This window comes from Gracilinanus agilis, chromosome 3 (assembly GCF_016433145.1).
Source record: "Gracilinanus agilis isolate LMUSP501 chromosome 3, AgileGrace, whole genome shotgun sequence".
Taxonomy (NCBI): domain Eukaryota; kingdom Metazoa; phylum Chordata; class Mammalia; order Didelphimorphia; family Didelphidae; genus Gracilinanus; species Gracilinanus agilis.
In genome coordinates this window covers 421729474-421747421 of record NC_058132.1, presented here as the reverse complement: position 1 = coordinate 421747421, position 17948 = coordinate 421729474, and the positions used below count along the sequence as shown (strand labels likewise).

The window sequence follows — 17948 nt, the reverse complement described above, 5'->3', positions numbered from 1 at the left end:
GAATCCCCTTTAGAATATCCCAGAGGGGGCAGCTGAGTGGTTCAGTGGATTGAGAGCCAGGCCTAGAGACGGGAGGTCCTAGGTTCAGATTTAGCCTCAGACACTTCCCAGCTATGTGACCCTGGGCAAGTCACTTGACCCCCATTGCCTAGCCCTTACCACTCTTTTGCCTTGGAGTCAATACACAGTACTCAAAGATGGAAGATATGGGTTTAAAAAAAAAATATCCCAGAAATGGTCATTCAACCTTCATCTAAAGACTTAAAGTAAGAAAAAAAAATTTCCCTTTCTGGCAACCCTTTCTACTATTAGATAGCATGATAGCGCTAATTTTTAAGGTTTTGTTTTTACATCAAACTTAAGTCCTGCCTCTCTGTAACTTCTACTTGTTCTTCCTTATTTTACCCTAGGTGGGGGATGGGGCTAGGACAAAAACAGCACAAACTCTACCACATGACAGCTTTTTAAAAACTTAAAGGTGCAACTATTACATTCCCCAAAATCTTTTCATTTCCAGGCTAGAGATCAGTAGTTCCTTGAATTTGTAGTTATTTGGCTTTTGATTAAAGCATTTTACCATCCTATTTGCACTCTTCTGAATGCTATCCAACTTATTATCCCGCCCAAAATGTAGCCCTTAGAACTGAACACGGCACATCAGATATGTTCTAGGACAAAGTACAGTAAAACTATTATTTCCTTTGATCTAGAAATTACCTTTTTTAGCTTCTTTCAATGCTATTTTATATTGCTAATTCATGTTTATTTTTCATCCCATTAAAATTGTCATATCTTTTTCAGATGAACTGCCATCTCCCCATCTTATACTTGGGGAAATTTATTTTTTGACCCACAAACTATGTTTATAGTCGGTACATCTCATCTTTTAGAAATTGGTCCAATATTCTTTGTTGTCAAGATCAAGGATCTTTTTGAATGCTGACACTATCATTTTATGTGTTTGCTCCCAAGTTTGTGTCATCTGAAAACTCATTGAGAAAATTATCCATGCTTTCATTCAAGTAATTATTAAAAATAGTGATTAGTATTATCTCATAAGTCCCTGTAAGACTCCACTATCAATCTTCTGCCAAATTAACATTTATTCAGTTACTCATCTAATTTCAGTGTCTACTTAACTTTATTACCTAGCCTACATTGGGATCAGGTGAGTATGAAAGAATTTGTTAAGTGCTTTATGATTATTGTTCAGAGATATTTATGAATTTTTCCACCTAGAACAGATATATAGAGTTTAACTGTCAATTTTTTTCAGATGAGCAAATTGAGAGATTGAGAGAAAATTATCTATTTATATCACATTAGTGACTAAATTAGGATTTAGAAACTTGACCTATAGACTCTCAATCCATTGTTTTTTCCACCATATCATGCTGCCTATTTTATTAAAACTCTTTTTAGAAGGTATAGTATGATCAAGAAATAATAAATTTTATTATTCTGTTGAACATGTGATTCTTAAAAGCCAAACCACCAGAGGTGATTGATATTCAGTGTTAAACCTCTTCATGGTGAGTGGGAGACCAGTAAATACTCTTCATTGTAATGCTGCCATTTGTATTCAGTAGCAAATGAGTGAAGGACTATAATCATCTTATCATACTCACTACTAGCTATCTTTTTTTATTGTGATATTCAACTATAGTTGTGTTTTTAAAAGTTAATATAAAATGCTGACTTTGCAATTTATGATGGTCAATATGCAAGATTATTATTTCCTTATAGTAAAGAAGATCCCAAGCATTTTTTCCCACGAATTATACTTTTTTGTTTCAATGAGTATGTGCAGTGGCTTAGACCAAGGTTTGATTCTTTTTTTTAAACCCTTACTTTCCATCTTAGACTCAATACTGGGTTGGGTATTGGTTCTAAAAAGAGTGGTAAGGGCTAGGTAGTGAGGGTTAAGTGACTTGCCCAGGGTCACACCGCTTGAAGTGTCTGAGGCCAGATTTGAACCCAGGACCTCCTGTCTCTGGGCCTAACTATCAATCCACTGAGCCACCTAGCTGCCTATGCCAGGTTTGATTCCTTGATTGACATGAGCATTTATTATTATTAAGCTCTAAAACTAAGATTTTTCACTGATGGGGGGGGGGGACTTTAGAGCAATCTAATTTCTGTTTCTTTATAGGATGAGCATGATCTTCCTAAATCCTCTTCTGGAAGAATAAGAGTGAGTTATTCTGTTATGCAAAAGTTTTTAACATGCTGTTGACTTTTTATAAGGATTATGCTAATTAAATTCTGGTTTACAGTTTTCTTTTTCTTGAAATAAGTATTTTCTAAGTTCCTGCACTGTCCTCAAGAAGATGCAGGACTATAAGTTAGTTTTTCTTAAGAAACTTAAAAACTAGTTAGCATTAAGTGTTGATTAAACTCAAGATAAAGTTCATTATGAATTGAAGGAGGTAGGCTTAAAAAAAATTAAAGCAGGGGCAATGTGGGGGGTGGGGAGCTGGGAGAGGAGACATTTTAGGTAAAGGAGAAAAACCTGAGTTAGTAATAAGCATTGTATGTTGCTATGGAATGACTCGTATAAGTGATTAGTAAATGACATATATGGGTAGGGTAGAGCCAGGTATTTTGGATTTGGTATTGTAGGGAAAAGAGAGCTTTGAACTATGGAATGACATGTTGAGTATGGTATGACATGCTATCGTAACAGACTCAGATTCATCAATTAGAAGGCATTTTTTTGCAGCCCAAAGGTGAGATGATGAAAGTTGAATCAGAGTCATTTCCCTAAGGAGACAAGTTTTGCCATTTCAAGTGAAAGTAAATATTAAGGAGTGATTGCTGAGATGGAAAATTAAGGAATAGGAAGCATGAGTTTGAGTCTGTGTATCCAGAAGAAAATAAGTCATTTATAGAGAACAGAAAGATATACATTTTACTTTTTTAATACTTTATCATAAATTGATTTTTTAAATAAGAATTTGTTTTCTCCTGATCCAATCTCACCAGTCCTATTGGGGAAGGGGGGTGGGGAATCTTTGTAATAATTGTATTGTACTGTAATGTACTGAAGCAAAACACATTCCTTGTCCATAAATGTGTGCTTCATTCAGCATCTTGAGTTTGTTGCTTCTCTGTCACATGGTAGGAGGGGAAGTATTTTCATCCACAGTCCTTGTGAATCATAGTTAGTCACTATATCAGTTTTAAAGCCTTCATAGTTATTTGTTTTCATATTATTGTTCAAACGGTTTTGCTAACTTAATTCTGCGTCAGTTCAGACAATGGTGAGAAACTATATCTTTCATAATTTCTTGCAACACATGTTATATTTCATAGACAGTAATTTCTTTAGCCATTCCCCCGTTTATAGACAATCCCTTAGTTTCCAGTCTTTTGTTTCTACAGAAAGAACTTTTTTGTACATATAGTTCCTTTTTCTCTTTTTTTTTTTATCTCTTGAGTTTAGGCCTAATAGTGATATCATTACATCGAAATTTATACACAGTTTAGTGAGAATGAGGATTTGGTTCCACAGGTCTTTCTAGAATGGCTAGTCTAATTTATAGCTCCACTAATAGTGTATTGGTGTTCATGTTTTCTTGTAGCCCTTCTATCATTTGTCAGTTTTGCTAGATTATATGAGGTAAAATCTTAGTTTTTTTAATTTGCATTCTCTTAATTATTAATGATTTAGAACATTTTTTTCATATGATTATTGGAGCATGAATTCCCCCCTTGCAAACTGCTTGCTCACTCATATACTTTGACCATTTACCATTTGGTGAAGGGCTCTTATTCTTAACACATTCCAGTCAGTTTCTTATGCATCTGTTATGGAAAGTAAATCTTTATTAGACATACTGCAAAGGGTTGTTTTTTTGTTTTGTTTCTAGTTGACTGTTTCCCTTCTAGTATTAGCTGTATTGGATTTGTTCATGCAGAAATTTTAAGTTTTTATATGATCAAAGTTGTCTTTATCTTCTGCGATCTATTTTAAGTTTCTGAATCCTTCCCCTCTCCATAGATCTAAAAGGTAATGTTTTTCCTTGCTCTTCTAATTTGTTTAGGATATGACTTTATGAATATAGGTTATGCTTCCATTTGGAGCTTTCTTAGTATTTGATGTATTTTTGCCACAGTTTTGAGATTTTATTTTTGTTTTGTTTTGTCTGTTTTCTTTCAGTTTTCTCTGTGGTCTTTGTTCTTACCCCAGACCTAGGATCTTTAGGTTTATTGAATACTGGGCTACTTGTTTTGATTCCTCCTCTCTTTTAAAAAAAAAGATTATTTCTCTTTAGATTCTTGACCCTTTTTCCTTTCAGAGAACTGAATGAGTAAATTAATTTATGGGGTACTGTTACTTTTATTATGACTTGACATAACCATGGACAATTAATATTTTTCCAGTTACTTAAGTCTAAAAGGCTTTAATTGTGAATATGCTTTATAGCATTTTAGTAAAGCCTTATGTTCTCTTGATTTAAAAATATGGGTTTCTGTTTTCTATCATTTCCAGAGCAATTTCTTAGTCACTGGTTTGTGTTATTTTCCAACATGGAGTTTAGAATACATTCTATAGTTTTGTTATTAGATAAATATCTGGGAATAAGTATACCTTTTATAGATAATCTAGAGTATTGCATATAATTAGACCATTTGTCACTCCACGTTATTTGTGAAAGTGTTTTTAATTGTAATAATAATAGTCCTGTGATTTAAATATAGGGTGATGGTTTCTTAAGTATGTAATTTATCTATGATATAGTCTCCTTTCCTAGGTGCAGTTATAGTTTTTGGAAACTGATGTTATAAATCTGTTTTAGGAGCATCATTGGAAGAAAAGGAACAGTAATAAAACTAAATATGATAAAAATAACTGGCAGAGACAATGTAAAGAATTAGTGGATTTAATTTTCCAATGTGAAGATTCTGAGCCATTTAGACATCCAGTTGATTTGGTTGAATATCCAGTAAGTTAATATTATTTACATTTTTGTTTTGGGGGCAATGCCATATAATTGATAGATTTTAAAAAATTAAACTTATAATGAACAAGATATACTCTCAGTTTCTGGAAGTTCTTAATAACAATATTTTTTAACGAAATCATGTTCGAAAAGGATTTTGAAATATTTGCATTTTTAAAATTATTTGTCCTTTCTTAATAATCTGCACCTATTCAACAAATATTTATTAAGCTTAATTACTATGCTCTTCATAAATTCAAGGTACATTTCTAGATGCTGAATATATAAAGACATTATGTCAATAAAAAGCAATAGCCTATGTTTATGGGGCTTAAATTGTATTAATGGAATAATATATATACCCAGGAATATTGCAAAGAATTTCCCTTCCAATTTTGAGGTCATATGATAGATGCATCATGTTGTGAAGATCAAATTATGAAATCATTCGTTAATCTCTATAATTCTAAAGTACTGCTTAGATGTTAATTACTTTTTAAATGCAAGAATTTAGCTACATTGAGGATATTATATCCCTCTTTGATTTAATATATCTTCATAAATAACACAGAATAATTCTTTTTCTGCCCACACTTTAATACTAAGAAAACAAAATTTAAAATTTTGGTTCAGGGAGTTTTTCCAGAAGCTATCATTCTCAGTTGGTTATATAGCAGCTTGAAAAACTCATTAGAGCCTTTCACTGATTATAGTTATATTAGTCTGAACAAGCTTTTGCTTCAATACATTGTGAAGAGCAGTGACTAGAATCAGAGGGACCTGCCTCTCCTGTTCATTATTAGTGTGATCTTAGAGAAATCACTTTCCCCAAATCTAATTCCTTATCAATAAAGGAATTGTACAAGATCTCCTGGATCTATGATCTTATTGTTCAGGTTGGTGATTTTCCTTAACAGAGGTACTATAAATGAGCATACTGCCATTGAAATTATCAGTGCTTCTTTAAAGAGTTTATACTTAAGTTTAAGAACAAAGTCACACATATACACCAAATGAAAAGTCAAAAGCAGTTAGTTTTCCATTAAAATTGGAATATAGATGTAGTTATGTGCATAATCTGCAAATTAACACACATTAGTCAATATCAAGTGAAAAATATTAGCCAGATTTAATAGAAAATTATCGAGCAAATAGCCCATTTCCAAGGAGTAGGCATCATTGCAATGTTAGAGACAGCTAGGTGATACATTGAAGAAAGAGCTAGGCCTAGAAGACCCAAATTCAGATCCTGCTTTTGAGGTACTTGCTAGATGTACAACATTGGACAACTCACTTCATCTTTGTTAGCTTAAATTTCCTCAACTATAAAATGGGGATGATATTGATGATAATAATAATGATGACCTCCAGAGTTATTGTGAAGATCAAATGAAGTAATAATTATAAAACGCTTAACACTGTGCCTAACACATAGTAAGCATTATATAAATGTTAACTGTATTGTCATTACTGCCTTTCTAAGCACCCATAACATTATAAAAAGTTGATGATTATTCTTATTAACTATTATTTTTAACTGATCCTGTAATTTTATTGGTATTAGGTTCTCCCAGCAAGGAAACTCCTCCAACCAGTACAGATAGTCACTTAATCTACAGTTTATAGTTACCTGCCTTACGATTCTGAAAAATTAAATGATTTGCCCAGGATCACACAGTCAGTATATGTCAAAGGTGGATCTAAGGACTTCCTGACTTTATTAACTCTCTATCCATTATTACATGATGCCTCTCACCCTTTTATTTAAAATAGCAAAAATAATTTTAAAAATAATTAAAACAATAATAATTTTTTTAAGTTTAGCATTGATTTTATTGTTTGCCATTAAATATTTTAACTTTTTACTTCTTGCTCTCAAAACCAGACCCATAGGGCTTTTTTAAAATCCAAAGTCATAGACTACTTTTGAAAACTAAATTCTTTTTCATATGTTAGGAATTGAGTACAGTCCTGAATGGAACTAAGAGATGAATTGTATAGCTTCTAATGATTTATCATTCTAATTTTTTAATTTGAAAATGTTTTTAACCTTGTTTTTTTTGTGTGTGTGTAAGAATATTTGTTGAATGACTTTTTTTTTTTCCCCCAACCTAGGACTATAGAGATATTATAGACACCCCAATGGACTTTGGAACAGTGAGGGAAACTCTAGAAGCAGGAAATTATGACAACCCACTGGAATTTTGCAAAGATATTCGATTAATATTTAGTAATGCTAAAGCATATACACCAAACAAAAGGTCAAAGGTAATTTTTAGTAAGTTTTTAAAACAAACAAAAAGGAGGGATCTATAATCATAACCTGCAGGTTAGCACATGCTAGTCAGTGGTGAGTAGAAAAATTACCCCAGGTGAGTGAAAAGTTGGTTTATAACAATCTAACTTAAAAGCCTTTGGTAACATTTTCATATACATTATATTGATACTGATGTGTAAATCACAACTGTCAACCAAAGCATTCATAGAAGTATTTATAATGTGTTTCTCTTAATTGTGTTCTTCTCCTGGCCTTTACCACTTCTCTGTTCTTTGTCTTTGTTTTCTATCTTTTTTCCTGTGTATGTGGGGAGGTAGAGAAGTAAGGGTTTGGGGATATCTATTACTCATTCACTCACTTAAATGCTGATTCGTGAAGATCTCAAGAATTTGCTTTGAGGAATCAACCCAGATAGGTAGGGCCTTTATTGTTTTCTAACTCAACCTTAGCAATTAAGAATAGAGGCCATCATTAACTTTTCTTACCCTTGATTTGTTTTTTTAAAAACCACTATCACTTTGACTGGCCTCCATCCCAGCCCCATCAGAGCTGTTTATGTCTGTAAATTTATCTTGTTCTGTATGTCTATTTCACTCTTTAATAAATAGCATTTAGGGGAAAGATTTGAAATTAATTAATAATTTCCATTGACAACCATATAAAAATAAATGGCCAAGATCTTTTTTGTTAGTAAAATCTGGAGATTACTTTTGAAGTCTTTTTTTATAATTAATTTTGCTTCTTTTTTCATTTTCTTTGTAGATTTACAGCATGACTCTTAGATTATCTGCACTGTTTGAGGAAAAAATAAGGAGAATTTCCTCTGATTATAAAATTGGGCAAAAATATAATGAAAAATTACGAAGAAGTCAAAGGTGTAAGAAAAGGCAAGGTTCTACATGTGGCTATCAGTCTAGCAAATTCAGGTGAATTGATGATAGCAAGTTGTAGATAACTTTTGGATTCTTTGATGTTTTAGCATATGAACATACAAGAGAGATAGATATCAAATGATTTGAAAAGACTTTGAGGGAATCCATTTCAAAAATGTATGGGTTTTGTTATATTGGAATGCAAGGTGCTTTTAATCTTTGGTAATTATATTAAGGCAAAGTTCTGGGAAATAGTTTTTTGATAAGTATAACAAAATGTGCCTCATTTCATGTTGAGTATAAATTAATTTCTTCATAACTGGTAAATTTACAAGGTGTCAACCTATGGAAAAAATATAACCAGAGACATATGTAGACATATAGTGACTTGTAAAGTACAAATTAAATGTTAGCAAATTATTTCCCTGGATTAGTGCATTAATTTACCAACAAGTAAATGTTATTAAGCGCCTGCTATGTTCCATGTTCTCTTATAACTTCTGTGAATACAAAAAGAGGGGAAAAGATAGTCCTTGCCCTCAAGGAACTTACAATCTAATAGGAGACAACATCAAGCAAGTGTATAGAAAAACTAAATACAGGATAAATGACAAATAATTAACAAACCATTGGAATTAAGAGAAGTTGGGAAAAGCTTCCTGTGGGATATTAGTTGGAATTTAAAGGAAGCCAAGAAGGTTAGTATCTAGAAAGGAGAAAGAGAATTCCCTGCATAGGAGACAGCCAGAGAGAATGACCAGAACCAACAGATGGTATGTCTTTTTCATGGAACAACTAGGATGCTGGTATCATTGGATCAGAGAACTTGCCAGGGAATATGGTGTGAGAATATGAGGAGGGGGCTGATTATGAAGGGCCTTGAATAGCAAATAGCATTTTGTATTTACTCCTGGAGGCAATAGGAAGTCACTGGAATTTGTTGAGTAAGGGAAGGTGGGGAGGGTCATGACATAATCAGTACTACATTTTAGTAAAATCACTTTTATGGCAGATTGGAATGAGAAGAGACTTAGGGCAGGCAGACCTACCAGTAGGTAGTTGCAGTAAGCTATGACTGAGATAATATGGACTATACTAGATTGTTTGGCATTGTTAAAGGAGAGAAGGCATATTGCAAAGGTGAAATCAGCAAGTCTTTCAAAACGGTTTTGGATACAGAAGATGAGAGATAGGAATATAGAATGACTCCTAGGTTGTGAGCTGGAGGGACTTAAAGGATGGTGTTGCCTTCTATAGTAATAGGTAAGGTAGGAGGCAGCTAGATGACTCAGTGGATTGAGAACCAGGCTGATAGATGGGAGGTCCTAGGTTCAAATGTGGCCTCAGATACTTCCTAGCTGTGTGATCCTGGACAAGTCACTTAACCCCCATTGCCTAGCCCTTACTACTCTTCTGCTTTGGAATCAATACACAATATTGATTCTAAGATGGAAGGGAAGGGTTTCTTTTAAAAAAAAAAAAAAAAGTAAGGTAGGAGGGGAGGGTTTGTGGGTAGAAATAATGAATTCATTTGGGACATGTTGAGTTTAAAATATCTACTGGACATTTAGTTAGAATGTGGTAATTAAATCTAAGGAAGTTGAAGAAATCCCCTAGTGAAATAGTATAACAAGAAAATAAAAGAGGGCCCTGCAAGACACAGAGGACATGATCTGGAGGAGGTTCCAGCACAAGGGACAGAGAAGGAACAGTCAGATAAAGAAGGAAAATAAGAAAATTAGTGTCCTGAAATCCCAGAGATGAGAATAACAAGGAGGAAAGAATTATCTACAATATTAAAAGCTTCAGAGAGGTCAAAGAGACAGAATTGAGAAAAACCTATTGGATTTGGCAACTAAGAGATTATTAGTAACTTAGGAGAGAGTAATTTCAGTGCAATCATAAGGTCGGAAGCTAGATTTTCAGGAGTTAAGATAACGAGATATCTGGGAAGGGAAGTCAGGGTTATGTGATTCGAAGTCACTGTGCAGATGGAGAGTAGGGTTGTTATATAAGCAAAAGCAGGGACAGAGAATCAAAAAGCCAATTATGTTTGGATAAGAGGATTTCAGGATTCTTGAACATGAAAGTGGTACTTTTGTGGGTGCTGGCAAGATTTGAGGGTATCTTTGTATTTCCACTGAAGTGGAATGGACAAGTAATTCGTGGGCAAAGGGAATAGGTTGAGGACCTGAATGGTAAGAGTACTTAAGGGAGAATCAGTATGTAGATTGAAATCCTCTAGTATGGAGGCTGGAGTTATAGTGGAGGGAAAAATTGTAGTCCCCGTATTGAATTCATTGCAGAAGGAAGAATGATCTAGGATTCTGTAAACAGCTACTAGGATTTCAGTAGGTTGGTAGATATAAATAACTTGAATCTTAAAAGGAGAGAAGTTTTTTTGAGTGGAGAAAAGGGGAGAACCTGGAAATGTTGTTGAAACGCATTGGAGTATTCCAACTCTCCTGCCTCATCTAGTGACCAGAGGAGAGTGAGTGAAGGTGCAGTCAGTACTAGAAAGGGTGGCCAGGGATTTGTCAGGGGAAAGCCAGTTTTCAGTTATACCTAGAGATGAAAGAGGAGAGTGGAATTAAACTTAAGATGAAGTTTATTGTCCATGGAAAATGCATTATAGAAAGTTCAGTGAAATTCAATATGAAATTTTGAGGAAAGAAACGAAGAGTTATGTGGTAGGGGATTCAGGGTGAAGATCTACAGGAGTTAAGTTACTGGAATGTGAAATATATGACCAGATGTGAGAATGTTAGTCATTATGTGAGGCACCACTCCTCTACCCATAAAGCAACATATGGGAGGCAGGCCTTATTTGAAGGGAGGGGGCTGCTCTTTGTACTGAAGGTCTCCCAGTTGGGAAATTAGAAGGTGGAAGTTTCCTTGTGGTGAAATGTATGAAAATGGTTGCTTTGAGACAAATGAAAAGATGCCCATCCTGATCTCTGGCCTTTCCTCTGTGAATACTGTGCTTGGCAAGAGACAGAAACTCAAAGTAGTTTGTATTTTGTTCTTATTTAATGTGTGACTTAACATTTTTAGCATTGTTACAAAAGTTTGAATATTTAAAAGATAAGAATTATTCATGTTAATTACATCTTAACTTTTTATGTACATTTTTAATGCCCACTTATCTGTGCACCTGATAGTATAAGTGTGAAAAATGAAGCTTTGAGGGTTCCCCCCCTCAAAATCCTTACCTTCTCACTTAGAATTGATACTAAGTAATAGTTCCAAGATAGAAAATCAGTAAGATTTATGGGATAGACATTTAGGATTAAGTGACTTGCCCAGGGTCACACAGTTAAGACATATCTGAAACCAGATTTGAACCTAGGATCTCCTAGTCTCTACTGAGCAACCTGCTTACTCCCAGTGCTTCAGTTTTCAAAAATTATTAATCTCTTCTATATTCAGATTATGAATTAAAGAAAATCTGTTTTTTCTCACTACATGTGCATCCTCATTAGTTGTGGAATCAATGAAGTAATTTCATTTCCCTGATCTCCTCTCCCAAATAAACAAATCGTTTCATTCTCAACCTACAAAATGCCTAGAACTGTATTTTATTATATTTTTCAAAAATCAGCTGTCTTGCTGTTAGTTTCTGCATTCTTTATTCTGGAATCAAGAGTAAAGTAAAAAAAAAAACAGCAAGAGAAGTCATGGTGCATTCTAGTAACAAATCTTGGGTACTCAAAGATTTGATCATCTGTAATACTGATTGCTGGACCTATTTTATTCTATAACTTCCTTCCCTCTGTATTCTTTGAATAGTACCAAGTTATAAAAGCATTTCCATTAACATTTCTTATGTTCTTTTCTAATAGCATATAATATAAATAAAATAATAGAAATAACAAATTGTTTTCTCACAATTATTGTCAAATTCAGAACTTTTGTTATCTTTAGTCAAGAATTGTTTATCTCAGTAATACTTCTATACTGATATATGGTTTCTCTTCATCTTTGAACAGACATGTGAAGCAAAAACAATTGAAATCCCAAGCAAGCATCATGCCTGATTTGGAAGGTTCTCCTACTCAATCTACCTCAAATAGTACAGCTTGGTCTTCAAGCCAAAAGACTACAGTTAGCTTCTCTGCCAATGTTACTTCTAGTGATTCATCTGATTCTTCATCATCGTCGTCATCATCTTCATCATCATCTTCATCATCTGAAAAAACTAGACGGACTAGACCCATAACTCTAGCAAATTCTACAATATTAACTGGTAAGAAATGAAACATATTTAAGATTATTAAAATAATAATCACCTAATTACCCTGATATGTTCCTATTCAGTTAGATGAAAAAAAGGATAAAATGTGGTTCCGAATGTCAAAGACCATATAGTCTAATTGGGAAGATAACCATGCATAAGAATGAGAGAACAATGAAGTATTAAATTGTGTAGTACTCATCTAAATGGTCAGTGTTGTCCAGGAAAGGACTTGAGTTGGGTCTTATCATTAGGGCGGGAATATTGTTAGATTTAAGCACTTGTAGGAGCAGATTGTATATGAATTCACCTTAGTATACTCCATATATTTCATAGTGTTATATTATAGATTTTTAAATTTAATTTTTTTCTTTATTAACAAGTGTCAACAAATACGAATATTCCAATATACAGATAAGAACAGAAAAAGTAAATTGTACATAGTGTGAAAATCTTTTTTATACTTGTTTTTAAAACTGTATTAAACTATAATGGTTACAAAATTTCTCCGAACTTGCTTTCATGTATTTTTTGTTCAAATGACTGTTTTCTTTTTATCATTATCTACCAATCCCCAAACTGCTCCCTTGTAATATAAATGTGTCTAATAAAACAAATAGCCACATCACATCATACAAGGTTGAAAAATCTATGTCTCATCATCTCTAATCTATCTCTTCTCTGAAATAAGCATCATTATTTTTTTTAATTACTTATTGCATTGAACCATATCTTAAGTCTTTTGTAGTTGTTTTACTTTACATTATCATAATTGTTAAAATTGTCTTCATGGTTCTGTTATCTCTGTACCAATTCATATATGTATTCTCAGGTTTCTTTGAGACTCTGTCCCCGGTTTTATTTAGCCTTTCCTCAGCTTGAGAACAATAACTTTGTTTCCAGTTCTTTTTAGCTACAGAAAGTTTAGCTAAAATATCTTCACACAACTAGATCTTTTCCATTTGTCTTTTTTTTTTTTTAAAACTTTTACTTTCAAACTTAGTACAGAAGAGCAACGAGCTGGGCAAATGGAATTAAGTAACTTGCTCAGGGTCACACAGGTAGAAAGTGTTTTGAGGCCAGGTACTCCTGACTCCCAAGTTTGGCACTCTGTCCACTGTGTAACCTAGAAGCAGTTTGTGATATTCAGAAATTAGTAGCTTTGAGGGACTTACCTCTAGTTTCAATTTTTTTTCCAGGATTAAGGGCCACTTTTCAAATTGACCATCATTGTATCAATGTGTCTATCATTCCAAAGTCTTTCCATTAATTGTCATTCCTCATTTGTTATCTTTGACAGTCTGGATATCAGATTGAATCTTTATATTAATATGCATTTTTCTTACTAAGTAAATGATTGAAGCATTTTTTTCACATAAGATTGTTTGATAGCTTGAATTACTTCTTTTGAAAACTTGGGTCATTCATCCCTTGGGGAAATGATTCTTATCCTTAATTATTTGGATCAATTCCCTAATTATCTTGGATAGTAATTCCTTATCAGGGAGATTCATTACAAAATGTTACACCGTTTCTCTTTTTAAGTCTATCTGCACCAGATTTATACATTGACTTTTCACTTTTGTGTAATGAAAATTATCTTTTGTAATCATCTGTACTTCTTGTTTTGCCACAGATTTTCCCCTCTTCTGTAATTTTTTATGGTATGACTTAAGATTTAGGTAATATACACTTGGAACTTACTGTGCTCTATGGTGTGAAAGGTTGGTCTAAAACTAATTTTTACCAGGCTGCTTTTCTAATTTTTTTTTTCAGCATTTTTTATCCCCCCACCCCCCAATTCTTACAAAGTAAGCTTTTGTTAATATACAAATGAATTTAGGTTATGTAATTTTAGTCATATTAATATGACCCAACCATACAGTTCATCTCTTATGAAATTATTTGAGTCAATGAAGTATTTGTTAAGTATTCAGTATGTGCAAAGAATTGTGCTAAGTATTTTGAATAGAAATAGAAAAATAAGACATTTCCTGCTCTCAAAGATATTACATGCTAACAGGAGAGACAACAGACATGGAAAAAACCCATGGTCTTTAGGGTATAGTGATAAAGAAGATATTAATACTTCTTCTGTAATTTCATTTTCATTATTGAATTGTGCCTATTTCTGATGTTGAACCATCTGACGTTGCCAAGAACTTTGGTAAAAAACAACTTTCTTTTCTGGGACTTCAATAGATAATGCTGTAGCACCAGTAGGAGCAGTTGCTACAAATGTCACTTCCCAAGATGATGGGTACAGGCTAACCCCTTCCCATCTTCCTCTTCCCAGAAAAAAAGAGAGGGGGAAAATAACCCAAATTTATTTTAATATATATTCACATTCGTATTCAAGCAAAACAAATTCCTATCTTGGCCAAAATTAGATGTCTCATGCATCTTGGTTCGGTCATATCTCTCAAGTGGTGGGTTAACAGTCTTTATTATCAGTTCTCTGGAATCCTGGTTAGTCGTTTTCTTAAGTCTTTCAGAGTTGTTTGTCATTAAGACATCGTTTTAATGACATCGTTGCTATAGCATAAATTGTTTTCCTAGTTTTGCTCCCTTCCTTCTTGATACAAGTCTGCCCTTGCAGAAGCCATCAAAGTTCATGATGTTCACACAGCCCGCATGAGTTCTGGAACTCACTTAGCAGGTGACAGAAGGATGGTGATTCCATTCAGATTCCCCTATGTGATTCTTTTCTCACTAACATTCCCGTTTATTGGAATTATTGTAATCAGTATCTCTATTAAGCCCCAGGAACATATAGAAGAACATTATAGGCTATTATTAGAGCACTTACAGGCCCCCTACAAACTCCTAGGAAATTCCCACCTTTACATGCAGTAATACAGAAATTCCCTTAGAAGTCACTTCACAACAAACCAGCAAACAGTGAGTTAATGTTAGAGATTTTAAAACCCTAACTTAGGTTCCCATACACTGGTGCCTGCAAAAATAGGCCAGAATAGTCTCCAAATTTCCCCCCTCCCTGATTCGGTACAGTACACATAAAAGAACAATGAAGGAAATATGGAGAAATTGTCTTCTATGAAAAAGCCTGTACTTTCCCATCACTGTAGCCCAAAAGATACGTCAAACACACCTAACACATTGTCTCTAAGAAAAGGATGTATGGTGAGAATGGATTTCTAAGCTAAGATTTTATGTGATCTCAAAGCGTATAAAAATAAACTCTAATCAAGGCAAAGCAGAGCAGTATTCATGATGCCTGCCTGCCTGGCTGAAATTCAGACTGTCTCTCATCCATCTCATTCATGCCAACACTGTCCTGCCACCGAGATTTTCCTGGACCTGTGGGAGTCCTTTACTCCCACATTCCCTATTATATATGAAATAATTTCTTTATTTCTTATAACAACATTATTTCGTTGCATTCATTTAACACAATTTGTCCAGCCATTGCCCAGTTGATAAGCTTTGCTACTGCAAGAAATATTTTTGTCCATGTGTGTCCTTTTCCTCTTTCTTTGATCTTCCATTCCTAAACCTAATTGTGATCTCACTGTTATCAAAGTGCATATATACACCAGTTTTGTGTCATAATTTCAAATGGCTTTCTGTAATGTTAGGTCTATTTCATCACTCTAACATCAACCTAATTTTTTCCACAGCCTTTCCAACTTTTGTGAGCTTTGCCATTCAAATAGGTGTGAGATGAATTATATTTCCATAATGCCAAATTGCTTTTCAAAATGGTTATATTAATTCATAACTCTATTAACAATACACCATCTTCCAATAAATGCCTATTTTCCCATGTCTACTTCAAAATTGACTGCTGCCATCTTTTGGCATCTTTGACAATTTGCTTGATGTGAGGCGAAATCTCAGGGTTGTTTTGATTTTTATTTCTCTTATTACTAGTGATTCTTTCCTGTAGTTGTGAATATTTTGCACCAGTTCTTTTGAGAACTATTCATATCTTTTGGGGAATGACTATTTGTTTATGTTTATATATATATATATATATATATATATAGAGAGAGAGAGAGAGAGAGAGAGAGAGAGAGAGTGTGTGTGTGTGTGTGTGTGTGTGTGTGTGTATGTGTAGAAAGAGAGAGATTATATTAAATTACTTGGATACCACACACTTATTAAAGTAATTGGATACAAAGAATTTTTTCCCCATTTTACTGCTCCTTTCCTATCCTAAATGAATTCATTCTGCCTCTGTAGAAATTTTCAGTTTCATTAATCAGAGTTATCTTTTTATCTTTTGTCATTGTCCCTATCCTTTGGTTAAGAGTGCATGTCCTACCTATAGCTGTGAGAAACTGATGACCTGCTCCTCTTCTATTTCATTTTTAGTATTAACACCATGTATCCACTTAAAATGTATTATGGAATATTGTATAAGGTGTTCAAGTCCCCATATACTTTTTTAGAATGAAAATCTAACTTTATCTTATTGCTCATTAACTCTTAGATTTTTTAATTATTATAGAAAAGCCCTTGCTCTTTGAGAGCTTGTTTTATATCCTGCAATTTTGGCAAAATTATTGTCTCAATATCATTGCTGATTCCCTAGAATTTTCCAAGAATACCATCAGATCAACAGATATGGTTAGTTTTATGTGCTCTACCTATTTTTTAAGCCTTTAATTTCTTTCTCTTATTGCTGTTTCTAACATTTCCAGAATTATACCAAGTAATAGTGAGAAGAGTGGATATCTTTGCAATACTACCACATTTGTTCTAGCATATAGCAATTGCTTATGACTTGATTTAATGGATAGGCATCTTTTTTAAAAGTATCTATGAGCTGGTTCAGTTGTTAGAGTCTCAAATAAGGGAGATCCTGAGTTCAAATATGGCACTCAACACTTCCTAGTGTTATGAGTAAGATTAGATTAGCTAGTTATTAGGTATTGATTATATATTGATTAGGAAGTACCTAGCAGGAAGGAGCTGGAGCTGGGAATTCCAGGTTGGAATGAAGGAGGAGGAAGTCTATCTGTGTTCTGTGTGTGTGGACTCCATGAGGGGTAGGCAAAAACTGTTGCCAGCCTGGGAGACCTCAGAGCAAAGGACACCTTGCATCCTGTTTTCCCCTGGGATCCTGTGTGGTGTGGCATTTAAGGAAAGAACAAGAGAAGAGTACAGTGCTTCAAGCAAACCCCTTACTGCTTGGTTCCTGAGACAACTGTAGCTCCTGGCATCCAGACATCATCAGTGGATTGCAGTGAGAAATCCCAAAGCCACAAAAGCCCCTAGCTACACTCAAGCCTGGCAGGTTCCAGGTTTGAGGCAGAAACCCAGAGACTCCAGTATAGCTCCTTGGGCCCTGTTAGTTAGATAGCTTAAATTAGTGTAGTTGAATAAGTCCTTCCCTGTCCCTTTGGGTTTTGTTATTAAGTGTTAAGATTTTAGAGCAGTCATTCCTATCCCTCCTTTTAGTTGTTTCTAATTAAAACCCAATTTCACCTTGTTACCTTGTCAGTTAATTCAAGGCCTCTGTCCAGAGTGACAGTTGGCTGTTATTTTTTCAGTTGGGAGTGGTGTAGCTGTACAAGACTTCAGGTTTCAGTTTTAGTCTCTCTTACATCCCAGAGAGTGTTCCCACAAACCCCATAGTTGATTTTTAATAT

At 34.1% G+C, this 17948-nt stretch overlaps 1 protein-coding gene across 2 annotated transcripts in view; it reads left to right on the top strand.

The window, feature by feature from the left end:
- The window catches only part of BRWD1 (bromodomain and WD repeat domain containing 1), a 172902-nt gene that overhangs the window by 137138 nt on the left and 17816 nt on the right, over positions 1-17948 (top strand). For both annotated transcript variants that reach the window (XM_044670302.1, XM_044670303.1), the window contains 5 exons: positions 2153-2194; positions 4803-4949; positions 7062-7214; positions 7987-8150; positions 12086-12342. In XM_044670302.1, coding sequence (XP_044526237.1) covers positions 2153-2194; positions 4803-4949; positions 7062-7214; positions 7987-8150; positions 12086-12342 — 763 coding nt within the window. The remainder of the gene's footprint in view (positions 1-2152; positions 2195-4802; positions 4950-7061; positions 7215-7986; positions 8151-12085; positions 12343-17948) is intronic.